This window comes from Scyliorhinus canicula, chromosome 11 (genome assembly GCF_902713615.1).
Source record: "Scyliorhinus canicula chromosome 11, sScyCan1.1, whole genome shotgun sequence".
Lineage (NCBI taxonomy): Eukaryota > Metazoa > Chordata > Chondrichthyes > Carcharhiniformes > Scyliorhinidae > Scyliorhinus > Scyliorhinus canicula.
This window is the reverse complement of record NC_052156.1, coordinates 141,153,436-141,166,579: the sequence shown is the minus strand read 5'-3', so window position 1 is coordinate 141,166,579 and position 13,144 is coordinate 141,153,436. Positions and strand designations below refer to the sequence as shown.

Here is a 13,144-nt window from a genome sequence, read left to right as displayed (position 1 = left end):
GGTTAGCATTACTGCCTACGGTGCTGAGGACCCGGGTTCCAATCCCGGCCCTGGGTCACTGTCCGTGTGGAGTTTGCACCTTCTCCCCGTGTCTGCGTGGGTTTCACCCCCACAACCCAAAGATGTGCAAGGTAGGTGGATTGGCCACGCTAAATTGCCCCTTAATTAGAAAAACATATTGGGTACTCTAAATTTATTTTTTAAAACGACACTATGATTTGACCTGACCTCGTGCTGTAATTCTGCAATAACGGGGGTTGCTCACTTGGGCAGAGGGAGGGGCAGGATCTGGAGTGTTATTCTGAGATCGGGCGCCTTTAAAATTATCTTCCCAATCTCCAAGGATCTGCCTTGCCGACTTATTCGGATCCCACAGTGTGGATCACCCCTGGCTCCAAAAACATTTCTAAGTGTGGGTGGATTGTGATCTGGATTGTGCTGACCCACCCAACGGGAATCGCACCTGGTTTCCCGGCGCTGACCATACTTAGAAAATGTTTGGTAGAATTCCGCCCTACATTATACATATATTAGGCCGAGATGTGCTGGAACAAAACCATAAAGGAATTATGTTGCACACATTTAAAAAGCAAATAAATTTACACCATCTCTTAAGAATTGATTTAAACTAATATATTTAAGACTTAAATTAAGACTTATATGTCACTCATGATATTGAGCATACCTCACTTATGCAACTTATTAATTCAGGATACACGTGGGATTTCAAGTATATTCAACATTTGTGCATCCTCCATGGACAGAAGACAAAAACAGTGGCTTAACTATTAAATGCAGCGTTAGAGGTGGTGTGCAGTATAGTCACTGTGGAAATAATTGGAACACTAATAGTTTTGAAAATAATGACAGCCTCAGCAATTTGTATCTACAATTTGCGTAATTTGATTTCCAGACGTCATAAATTACCACCTATTTTAATCACAAGCAGCAGGCAATGTAAACTCAAATTTCACTGCATGCCGTACTAGTGGGAAAGAATAGGATTTTCTCTGGGTGCTTTTCTTTCCAGTGGATTGATAGTGAGCCAAACTCCTTAATGGCACATGCTCTGCATAAGTTCGAATGCAGACATCCCAAGAAAGTTGGCATTGGTTGAGAGTTTAACTGAAGAATGTATGTGTTAGATACCAATACAGTTCTGGCAATAACTCAAGCATACTTAGTTAGCAGTTAACACCGCAGCTGCTCATATCCAGGATTTTGTGTAAAGTGGTACATTCTCTACAACCTAGCAATTCTGACAGCCCAGCCACTACCTCCGCAGACAGAATCTTGTGGAGGCAACGGAGATCTCATTGCCTCTTTTCGTGAAGGTCCACTGTGTCATGTACCAAACAGACATTGACAGGCCAGCACCAGGACTTCCTACAGGATCAAGGACGCCAGTGGCGGAAGTCTCACCTCCCAAGAGCTGCTGGCTAATCAGAGGCGGAATTGTGGGGTGAAGGTCACAAGGGAGAGTTGGGGGAAGGAGCCAGCAGCAAACACAGGGGGATGGCTCTCAACAGCTCCCCCACACCACCCCCCTCTCCCGATACTGGGTTCCTTGGTCAAGTGACCCCCACCCCCTTCCCATTTCCCTCGATCCTAACCCCCCGCCCCACTCCGAGACAGAATGCAATCCCAAATGGGTTTGTTTACATACCAATGGGTTAATGCAAGCAGAGGTTAGAGGAGGCCCTTAAGTGGACATTAATTAGCCACTTAAGGGCCTTAATTGGCAGTAGGGTGGGAAGGTCATCTCCGGGTCTTCCCACCATGGACCTAATTGGGCTGGAAGCGGGAAGGCAGCTGGGTCCCCACTCACCACCCTATTATAGTGGGTAACACTGTTGCTTCACAGCTCCAGGGTCCCAGGTTCAATTCCCGGCTTGGGTGACTGTCAACTTCCTATCACTAGAAGCCAATTTCCAGGAGTGGCTCATGCTGCAGATGTGGGCAGCAGCCAGATCTGGCATGGTACACATCTCAGTGACAGCTTCCCCAGTCCCTGCCCAATGAAACGGCAACCCCCTCAATCCAGTTCTCTTCCCCCCCCCCCCCCCCCACCCGCCTTCCCAAATTCAAAATATTCACTTTTCACTACATTCTGCTTACAGCCAGAAAGCCCCAAATCACCGCAAAATCCCCATAATGCTCCCAATAGATGCCTCCGGATCCCTTACGTATAGCAGCATATTGCCAGCATATAACGATACCCTATGCTCCACTCTCCCCCCTCTAGCTATCCCATTCCATTCCTTCGAGGCCCTCAACATCATAAGCAATGGCCTAATTACCATCACAAACAACAAAGGAGACAGTAGACATCCCTGCCTCATGCCCCGATGTAGCAAAAAAGTCTCAGAGGTCACATTATTAGTACAGACACTAGCAAATGGCGCCGCATATAACAGCCGGGCCACAAACCCCGGACCAGCCCAAATTTCTCAATGCCGCTCAAATCTACCATCCATCTGACTTCCGAACTTTTCCAACTTCTGCGCCATGACCCTCGTCAAGGTTTCCAACGTGACGGGCGTGGCCGTTTCCTCCGTCATTTTGTCTCCCTCGAGTTCCTTAACCAGGCTCCCCTTCTGGGATTGCCTCCCTGCAGCCTTCTTCTACGCCGCTTTCAACATCCCCTCAGCACCTAAACTTTCCTCACCACAAATTTACTGGATTAAATTCCAGAAGTTTCCCGACAAAAATATCAGGTGAATAGCATCAAAATATTGGGACCTTAGCGGAAGCCACCTTTTGTGCATCCTCTCTCCTACACGTTGCACCGGAAGTCCTGACAAATTCGTTTAAACCCTTCCCAACCGTATTCGGCCACTGAGCAGCACAGAAGTTTGACAATTGGCTTTAAAAACACATAGGGGAATAAAAATAAATATGAACTAGTAAAATGCCAGCAAATTACTTTAGATGAAAAATCTGTTATTTAATAATGTTGCAGATAGAAACATTTGCAAAAATGCCGGTAATCTTTTCAAGCTTCAGAAGAAATACGTAATTAGTCTTTTAAAAAATATAATCGTGCCAGTTCTGGACAAGTAGGACTGTTACTTTACAAGTGATTATTTTGTATTTAGGTTTTTGAAAAATATGATTTAAATTCTTTTACCTTCCAGTAGCCTGGTAACAAATCGTTCTGTTACATGCAACACGCCAAGATCAATATAATGTAGTAGGGTGTGTAAAGGAAGGCATCGTACCCCAAGAATTATGTGAATTGTGTGATAACCTGGATTAAAACCAAGGAGAGAAAAAAAACAAAAAAACAAAAAGATGGGACAGTCAGTATTTATAATCAAGCACATTTTTATATTTCCTTCAAAAAGAATAATTAATAATTGTCAATGATTATATATTTCCTTGAGAAATAAAAACTGCATTGAAAAAGTGGCATAATCATGGCAAACATGGTGTCATATCACGAGAAGTCAGCCTCATTAACTATCCAGTGGGAGGTTTCCCCCAATCATTTTCGTGACGAGGAAGGCTGGATGTCTCACGCACTGCCAGCATATCAGGGCACCATTTTTAAAAGGTACCCAGATATAACTCACCTACTATTGGAGACAGAAGATGGACCTTCCAATTATCCAGGCAAGTGGAGAGTATTCCAGTTAGGAGTGTAATCGAATACTCTCCACTTGCCTGGATGAGTGCAGCTCCAACAACACTCAAGAAGCTCGACACCATCCTGACAAAGCAGCCCGCTTGATTGCTCCCCCTTCCACAAATATTCAAACCCTCCACCACTACTGACGAACAGTGGCAGCATGTGACCCAGCTACAAGATGCACTGCAGTAACTCACCAAGGTTCCTTGGACAACACCTTCCAAACATAATTCGCTAGAAAGTTCTTTGAGATGTTCGATGGTCCTTAAAGGCACTATATGAATTTTCAATTTACAGAGGCACCATTACTGCCGCTGACTTTTTATTTCAGATTTCTTGAATTGAATTTAAACTTAGTTACCATGCTGAGATTTGAAGTAATGTCTTCAAACTATGAGTAACCACTACGCTACTGTGTCCCCATTAACCATGCTGAATCCACCTAATTATGTTGTGATTTTCCAAATGCCATGTTACCCACAGGCAGGCCCACTGTAGCGGCTTGTCAAAGGCCGATGTGAAAATGACTTGTGCCCTGTTAATGGGATGCAGATGAGACCCAATTAGAATTGTTCGCCCCGCCTGATTGTCCACACTGCCAATGGGATATCACATCTGTCCACAACATGTCTGGGCCAACGTGGCATGGAGATGTAGGGTCTGAACCTGGAGGAGGCATGGGGCAGCCTGTGGATTTGGGGATGGAGGCCTCCAGCAAGCTTGGAACACACAGCAGTGGATGGGTGGATCTTTGAGCTTCAGAGTTTTTAAAAATTCATTTACGGGATGTGGGCGTCGCTGGTTAGGACAGAATTTATTGCCCATCCCTAGTTGCCCTTCAGAAGGTGGTGGGGAGTTGCCTTTTGAACCGCTGCAGTTCTTGTGGTGTAGGTACACCCACTGTGCTGTTACGGAGGGGGTTCCAGGATGTTGCCCCAGCCACAGTGAAGGAGCGACGATATATTTCCAAGTCAGTATGGTGAGTAACTTGCAGGGGGATCGCCAGGTGGTGAGGTTCCCAGGTATCTGCTGTTCTGGTCCTTCCAGATGGTAGTGAACATCCTGGGCATTATCACATTGCTGATGGTAGAGATGACGGAGTGCAAATTATCTGCCGTGATTCCTATATTGCAGCAGTGATTATGCTTCAAAATAAGAACTTAATTGGCTAGAAAGCTCTTTGAGATAAGAACATAGAACATGCAGTGCAGAAGGAGGCCATTCGGCCCATCGAGTCTGCACCGACCCACTTAAGCCCTCACTTCCACCCTATCCCCCTAACCCAATAACCCCTCCTAACCTTTTTTTGGACACTAAAGGTAATTTATCATGGCCAATCCGCCTAACCTGCACGTTTGTGGACTGTGGGAGGAAACCTGAGCACCCGGAGGAAACCCACGCAGACACGGGTGAACGTGCAGACTCCGCACAGACAGTGACCCAGCGGGGAATCTAACCTGGAACCCTGGCGCTGTGAAGTCACAGTACTAACCACTATGCTACCGTGCTGTCCAGATGTTCGATGGGGGAAATTGGACGAGCGCATATTTAAAAGTCTGGATCTCGCCCAGCAAGAGCGAGATCCAGGTCGCGACGCACGACGAGATTATAGAGTCATAGTATGGTTACAGCATGGAAATAGGCCCTTCGGCCCAGCTTGTCCATGTCACCTAGTTTCTATCACTAAGCTAGTCCCACTTGCCTGCATTTGGCCCATATCCCTCTATACTCACCCTGCCCATGTTAACTGTCTAACTCAGGGGTGGGCAAACTTTTCCGTGCAAGGGCCACATTCAGAAATTCACAATTTTAAAGGGCCGCATAGTATATTACGTAAAATAATTACTTCACCCGGTTATGATTCTGGGCGCCTCATATAGAACATAGAACAGTACAGCACAGAACAGGCCCTTCGGCCCTCGACGTTGTGCCGAACAATGATCACCCTACTCAAGTCAACGTATCCACCCTATACCAGTAAGTAACCCAACAGCTCCCCCCCCCCCATTAACCTTAAAAAAAAATTAAAAATTAAAGTGGGCCGCATAAAGACCTTTGGCGGGCCGCATGCGGCCCGCGGGCCGTAGTTTGCCCACCCCTGGTCTAACTGCTTTTTAAAAGACAAAATTGTACCCACCTCTAACACTGCCTCTGGCAGCCCATTCCAGATGCTCACCCCCGTCTTGTGTGAAGAAATTTCCCATCTGGTCTCTTTTGTATCTCTCCCCACTCACTTTAAACCTATGCCCTCTAGTTCTAGACTCCTCTACTTTGGGAAAAGATGTCGACTATCTACCTTATCCATGTTTCTCATTATTTATAGACCTCTATAAGATCACCCCTAAGCCTCCTACGCTCCAGGGGAAAAAGTCCCAGCCTATCCTTATAACTCAGACCATCAAGTCCTCGTAGCATCCTCGTAAATCTAGAGTAAATCCGTTGAATCTTGTGAGATGGTTCGACAAGGCAAATCTTGATCCAGGCCTCTCGCGATTTGGAGCGATAAGGCCGCTAGATTGCACCCAATATATCCAACTTTGTTGATGATACAAAGCTATGAGGGCAAGAGACTTTCAAAAGGATGTTGGTCATTTCAGTGATTGGACAAGGTGGTGACTGATGGAGTATAATATGGGAAAATGTGCAACTATCCACTTTGATAGGAAGAATGGGAAACCGGATTTTTTTTAAGAAAGCAAGAACTATTAAATGTAAGCATTCAGAGAGATTTACGGGCTCATGTGCACAAATCACAGCAAGCTAACTACAGATAGAACATGCAATTTGGATGGTAAATGGTATGGTAGCTTTTATAGTAAGGAGTGGGAATATAAGAGACAGGAGATCTTGTTACAATTAGACACGATATTGATGAGACCATACTGGAATACTGTACACAGTTTTGGTCTTCTTACCTCTGGAAGGATTATATTTGCCTTAGAAGGGATACATTGAAGGTTCACTAGAACATAGAACATAGAACAGTACAGCACAGAACAGGCCCTTCGGCCCTCAATGTTGTGCCGAGCCATGATCACCCTACTCAAACCCACGTATCCACCCTATACCCGTAACCCAACAACCCCCCCCTTAACCTTACTTTTTTTATTAGGACACTACGGGCAATTTAGCATGGCCAATCCACCTAACCCGCACATCTTTGGACTGTGGGAGGAAACCGGAGCACCCGGAGGAAACCCACGCACAGGGGGAGGACGTGCAGACTCCACACAGACAGTGACCCAGCCGGGAATCGAACCTGGGACCCTGGAGCTGTGAAGCATTTATGCTAACCACCATGCTACCCTGCTGCCCCCTGATTAATTTCTGGGTTGGAAGGGTTGTTCCACAAAATAAAAGATGGAGTGAATTAGGCCGACATTTTCTGGAGTTTAGGAGAATGCGATCTTATTGAAGCAGATGCAAATCTGAGAGAACTTGACAGAGTATCAGCTGAAAGCTGTTTCATTCCCCCCGCGGCTTGAGTATTAGGTCATGGTCTCAGGATAAGGCAGTCACTTTGGGCAAGAGTAACAAGAAATTTAATAGGTTTCTGAATATCAGCCATCCTCTGGCTTGATTCATTTCAAAAGGAGATTGAGTAGTCTTTGTGAAGCAGTTTGAGAGTTTTGTTAATTGTCAACACACATTACCTGGTGGAAGAGGTAGAAAAAGTCCTTCAGCAGCTTCCAAAACACGGGTCATCATGTGGAATGCAACAAACGCTGCAGGATTTACTTTCTCTCCACTGGACCTACAAAGTGTAAGAAATTCATAAAGTATTTTAAAGACTATGGAAGTGAAATTCAGCATTGACCGTTGTGCAAAACAGGTAGTAGCACATTAGCCGCCTTTTAAACACACTGCCCACCTTATATGAAAAGAGAAAAGTCAAATGTGGTGTACGGTGGGCATTAAATCCAACATGAAGTATTTTGTGCCCTTGCCAAAGTTGAATGTAACCCCCAGAATGGGATCCTGGAATAAGTAGGTACGGATTCCATACATTAAATGCATGTTTCTTTGGCTTTTTCTTGGACAGGAGTTATTTTATTCAATCAGGAGTATCTTCTTATGTTGATGCATCAAAATTAACCAACATTTCTCAAAATAAAATGAATTAAGTTAAAGCAGTAGAAAAATAAACTATTAGCAATATGATTCTCTGCAGGGTCTTGTGTACTACGGTTGTTGCTGTTGCTGTTTTTGTAATTTTGATATGTTTTTTGATATGCTGGTTCTTGCTCTGTTTCTGGGTGGTTCTGTTGGGTATGGTTTTGTGTTATGTGGGGGATGTTGGGGGTTTGTTTTTTTTTTCTGTACGGGGCTGGGGGATGGGGTGGAGCTGGAATTTGGGAGCTGCGTCAGAAGGGTGGGGTGGGGCAGTGTGAAAGTGCGGGCTTTCCTCTGGATTCCCACGCTGCGGGGCAGGAGGGGTGGAGCAGGCGGTGGGGGCGTGGCCTCTACTGGTTTTTTTCCCGCGCTGAAGCGGTGCCAAGGAGGAGTGGCAGGAGGGGGGATGACCCCATGTCGGGAGGGATCGGGTTTTGGCGGGAGTTGCCGGGGTCAGCAGAAGTCAGCTGACTCACGGATGTACCATGGAGGGTGCGTCGCGGCTAGGAGGGTTCCTAGCCGGGGGGGGGGGGGGGGGATACACCGGGTTGCTGCTGGAATGGTCAGGAAGGAGCTGGTGTGGGCCGGGGGCGGGGGGGGGGGGGGGGGGGGGGGGGGGGGGTAGAGGAGAGGTGCTATCGTCACGGGGAACGGGTCGGGCAGGGTGTGCTGGCCTGGGGCGAGCAGTCGATGAGCTATGGCTAGTCGGCGGGGGAGAGGGGTGGGGTGCCCTCTGATCCGGCTGATCACCTGGAACGTGAGGGGGCTGAATGGGCCGGTTAAGCGGGCTAGGGTATTTTCTCATTTGAAGGGGCTGAAGGCGGACGTGGCTATGCTCCAGGTGACCCACCTGAAGGTGGCAGACCAGGTTCGTCTGAGGAAGGGGTGGGTGGGGCAGGTTTCCATTCAGGATTAGATGCGAAGAACCGGGGGGTGGCGATTCTGGTGGGGAAGAGGGTGGCGTTCGAGGCATCTGAGGTGGTGGCGGACAAGAAGGGCAGGTTTGTTATGGTGAAGGGTAGGCTGCAGGGAGAGAAGGTGGTGCTGGTAAACGTGTATGCCCCGAACTGGGATGACGCTGGCTTTATGAGGCGTATGTTGGGCCGCATTCCAGACCTGGAGGCCTGATCATGGGGGGAGACTTTAACACGGTGCTGGACCGGTCCAGTTCAAGGACGGGTAGGAGGCCGGCGGCGGCCAAGGTGCTGAGGGGGTTTATGGACCAGATGGGAGGGGTGGATCCTTGGAGGTTTGGGAGGCCGAGGGCGCGGGAGTATTCCTTTTTCTCCCATGTGCATCGGGTCTATTCCCGAATAGATTTTTTCGTTCTGAGCAGGGGATTGATCCCGAGGGTGGAGGATGCCGAGTATTCGGCCATAGCAATTTCAGACCATGCTCCGCACTGGGTCGATCTGGAGATGGGGGAGGTGCGGGACCAGCGCCCGCTGTGGCGCCTGGACGTGGGGTTGCTGGCTGAGGTGTGTAGGAGGGTCCGGGGAAGTATTGAGGGGTATCTTGAGGCCAACGATACGGGGGAGGTCCGGGTGGGGATGGTTTGGGAGGCTCTGAAGGCAGTGATCCGGGGGGAGCTGATTTCCATCCGGGTCCAGAGGGAGAGGAGGGAGAGGGAGAGACTGGTGAGGGAGCTCCTAGATGTGGATAGGAGGTACGCGGAGGCCCCGGAGGAGGGGTTGCTGGGGGAACGGCGTAGCTTGCAGGCCAAGTTCGACTTGCTGACCACCAGAAAGGCAGAGACACAGTGGAGGAAGGCACAAGGCGCGGTTTATGAGTATGGGGAGAAGGCGAGGAGGATGCTGGCACATCAGCTCCGCAGGCGGGATGCAGCTAGGGAAATTGGTGGTGTGATGGATAAGGGTGGGAATGTTGTGCGGAAGGGGGCAGAGGTGAACGGGGTCTTTAGGGACTTTTACAAGGAACTGTACCCGGTCGGAGCCACCGGTGGGGGGGGGGGATGGAGAGCTTTATGAACAGGCTACGTTTCCAAAGGTGCAGGAGGAGCTGGTGGAGGAGATGGGGCGCCGATTGTGGTGGAGGAGCTAGTCAGGGGGATTGGTCAAATGCAGTCAGGGAAGGCGCCGGGGCCGGATGGGTTCCCGGTGGAATTGTATAAAAAGTATGCGGATCTGGTGGGCCCCCTGTTGGTGCGGGCCTTCAATGAGGCATGGGAGGGGGGCTTTGCCCCCGACGATGTCACGGGCGCTGATTTCTTTGATCCTGAAGCGGGATAAAGACCCCCTGCAGTGTGGATCATACAGGCCAATCTCGCTCCTCAATGTGGATGCCAAGTTGCTGGCGAAGATCCTGGCCACCAGGATAGAGGACTGTGTGCTAGGGGTGATACATGAGGATCAGACAGGATTTGTCAAGGGAAGACAGCTTAACACGAATGTGCGGAGGTTGTTAAATGTCATTATGATGCCGGCGGTTGAGGGGGAGGCGGAGATAGTGGTGGCGCTAGATGCAGAGAAGGCCTTTGATAGAGTTGAGTGGGGGTACCTGTGGGAGGTGCTGGAGAGGTTTGGATTTGGGGACGGGTTCATCAAATGGGTGAGGTTGCTTTATGAGGCCCCGATGGCGAGTGTAGCTACTAATGGAAGGAGATCAGAGTACTTCAGGCTCTACCGTGGGACCAGGCAGGGGTGCCCCCTGTCCCCTTTGCACTGGCAATTGAACCTCTGGCTATGGCGTTGAGGGAGTCGGGGTGGTGGAGGGGTCTGGTGCGGGGTGGCGAGGAACATCGGGTATCGCTGTATGCGGACGACCTGCTGCTGTATGTGGCGGACCCAGTGGGGGGAATGCCGGGGGTGTTGGAGCTGTCGGCTGAGTTTGGGGGCTTCTCGGGCTATAAACTGAATCTGGGTAAGAGCAAGGTGTTTGTAGTGCACCCGGGTGATCAGGAGGGGGGAATTGGTAGGCTCCCATTTAAGAAGGCAGTGAAGAGTTTTAGGTACCTGGGGGTGCAGGTGGCCAGGAGTTGGGGGCTCTCCACAAGCTTAATTTTACCAGGCTTGTGGAGCAGATGGAGGAGGAATTTAAAAGGTGGGACATGGTGCCGCTATCGCTGGCGGGTAGAGTGCAGTCCGTCAAAATGACGGTGCTCCCCAGGTTCTTGTTCCTTTTTCAGTGCCTGCCCATCCTTATCCCTAGGGCCTTTTTTAGGAGGGTGACTAGCAGCATCATGAGCTTTGTTTGGGCGCATGGGACCCCGAGGGTGAAGAGGGTCTTCTTGGAGCGGGGCAGAGATGGTGGGGCTGGCGTTACCCAACCTCTCGGGGTATTATTGGGCGGCCAATGTGTCGATGGTGTGCAAGTGGGTGATGGAGGGGGAGGGGGCAGCATGGAAAAGGTTGGAGATGGCGTCCTGTGGAGATACAAGCCTGGGGGCCCTAGTAACGGGGCCATTGCCGCTCCCTCCTATGAGGTATACCACGAGTCCGGTGGTGGTGGCTACCCTCAAGATTTGGGGGCAGTGGAGGCGACATAGGGGGGAAGTGGGGGGCTTGATGGAGGCTCCGCTAAGGGGGAACCATCGGTTCGTCCCGGGGAACATCGATGGGGGGTTCCTGGGGTGGCACAGAGCGGGCATTAGAAAGCTGAGGGACCTGTTCATTGACGGGAGGTTTGCGAGCCTGGGGGAGTTGGAGGAGAAATTTGAGCTCCCCTCGGGGAACATGTTCAGGTACCTGCAGGTAAAGGCATTTGCTAGGCGGCAGGTGGAGGGATTCCCTTTGCTGCCCGCGAGGGGGGAGAGGGACAGGGTGCTTTCGGGGGTCTGGGTCGGGGATGGGAAGGCTAAGTGGGACGGGGAGCTGGGGGAGCAGATCGAGGATGGGACATGGGCGGATGCCCTGGAGAGGGTTAACTCTTCCTCCTCATGTGTGCGGCTTAGCCTCATCCAATTCAAGGTGCTGCACCGGGCCCATATGTCCGGGACTAGGATGAGTAGGTTCTTTGGGGGCGAAGACAGGTGTGTCAGGGAGTCCAGCGAACCATGCCCATATGTTCTGGGCATGCCCGGCACTGGAGTAGTTCTGGAAGGGGGTGGCGAGGACGGTGTCGAGTGTGGTAGGATCCAGGGTCAAGCCAGGCTGGGGACTCGCGATTTTTGGGGTTGCGGTGGAGCCGGGAGTGCAGGAGGCGAGAGAGGCCGGTGTTTTAGCCTTTGCGCCCCTAGTAGCCCGGTGTAGGATCTTGCTGCAGTGGAAGGATGCGAGACCCCCCAAGCGTGGAGACCTGGATCAATGACATGGCGGGTTTTATTAAGCTGGAGAGGGTCAAATTCGCCCTGAGAGGATCGGTACAAGGGTTCTTTGGGCGGTGGTAGCCTTTCCTCGGCTTGCTGGCTCAGCGATAGGGAACTAGGTCAGCAGCAGCAGCAACCTGGGGGGGGGGGGGGGTGTTGACTATGTTTATTTTATTCAATTTATTTTCAATTTCTCTTGTTGTTTACCGGGTTTGGGGGGGTCTCGATATATGCGTTGCTACGGTCTTGGAGGTGTTATGCTTATTATGTTGTTTTATTGTTGTTTGTTACTGTTTGTGGTTAATAAAAATTATTTTTAAAAAAAGTATGATTCTAGCATTTATTAATCCTCTCCTTAACTTTAGAGTATTACTAAATTAGGGAATCGTCCATTCTTGCTGATTTTCCCACACATTGGAGAGCTAATCTTGTGAACCTTTACCACAAAGGTCGTCTACTTCCAGCTCATGACACTGCCCATCTCTGCTTCACTCATCTGCTGCTGAAATCCTAATCTGCACTTCTATTACCTCCAGACACAACTAGTTCAAATCTCATCAGTATTAACCCCCGGCTTCCATGATCCATATACCTGAGCTTTTCAAAACTCTGCTGGCTATATCTCAGCCAGCACCGAGTCCCAAAGCACCCATCACCCCTGTGCTCATTAACCAGCACTGCATTTGAATCCACTAATGCCTCAAATTTAAAATTCTCATCTTCACACACCACTAACTCAGTAATCTCAGAGTCCACGGACTCTGCTTTGTTCTAATTCTGTCCTTTTAAGCATCCCCAACTCTCCTCACCCACTTACTAATGACCAGGCCTTCATCCATCCCCATGATCACACTGAATAGTGGAGGGACCATATAGAACATACATAGAACATACAGTGCAGAAGGAGGCCATTCGGCACATCGTGTCTGCACCGCCCACTTAAGCCCTCACTTCCACCTTATCCCCCTAACCCAATAACCCCTCCTAACCTTTTTGGTCACCGAGGGCAATTTATCATGCCCAAACCACCTAACCTGCATGTCTTTGGACTGTGGGAGGAAACCGGAGCACCCGGAGGAAACCCACACAGACACGGGGAGAATGTGAAGACTCCGCATAGACAGTGACCCAGCGGG

The 13,144-nt window shown here is 49.8% G+C and overlaps 1 protein-coding gene across 2 annotated transcripts in view; it reads right to left on the bottom strand.

Annotated features, from left to right (window-relative positions):
- The window catches only part of LOC119973431 (gamma-secretase activating protein), a 102,999-nt gene that overhangs the window by 17,871 nt on the left and 71,984 nt on the right, over positions 1-13,144 (bottom strand). For both annotated transcript variants that reach the window (XM_038811546.1, XM_038811547.1), the window contains exons 26-27: positions 7,285-7,385; positions 3,131-3,250 (exon numbers count right to left, since the gene is read on the bottom strand). In XM_038811546.1, coding sequence (XP_038667474.1) covers positions 3,131-3,250; positions 7,285-7,385 — 221 coding nt within the window. The remainder of the gene's footprint in view (positions 1-3,130; positions 3,251-7,284; positions 7,386-13,144) is intronic.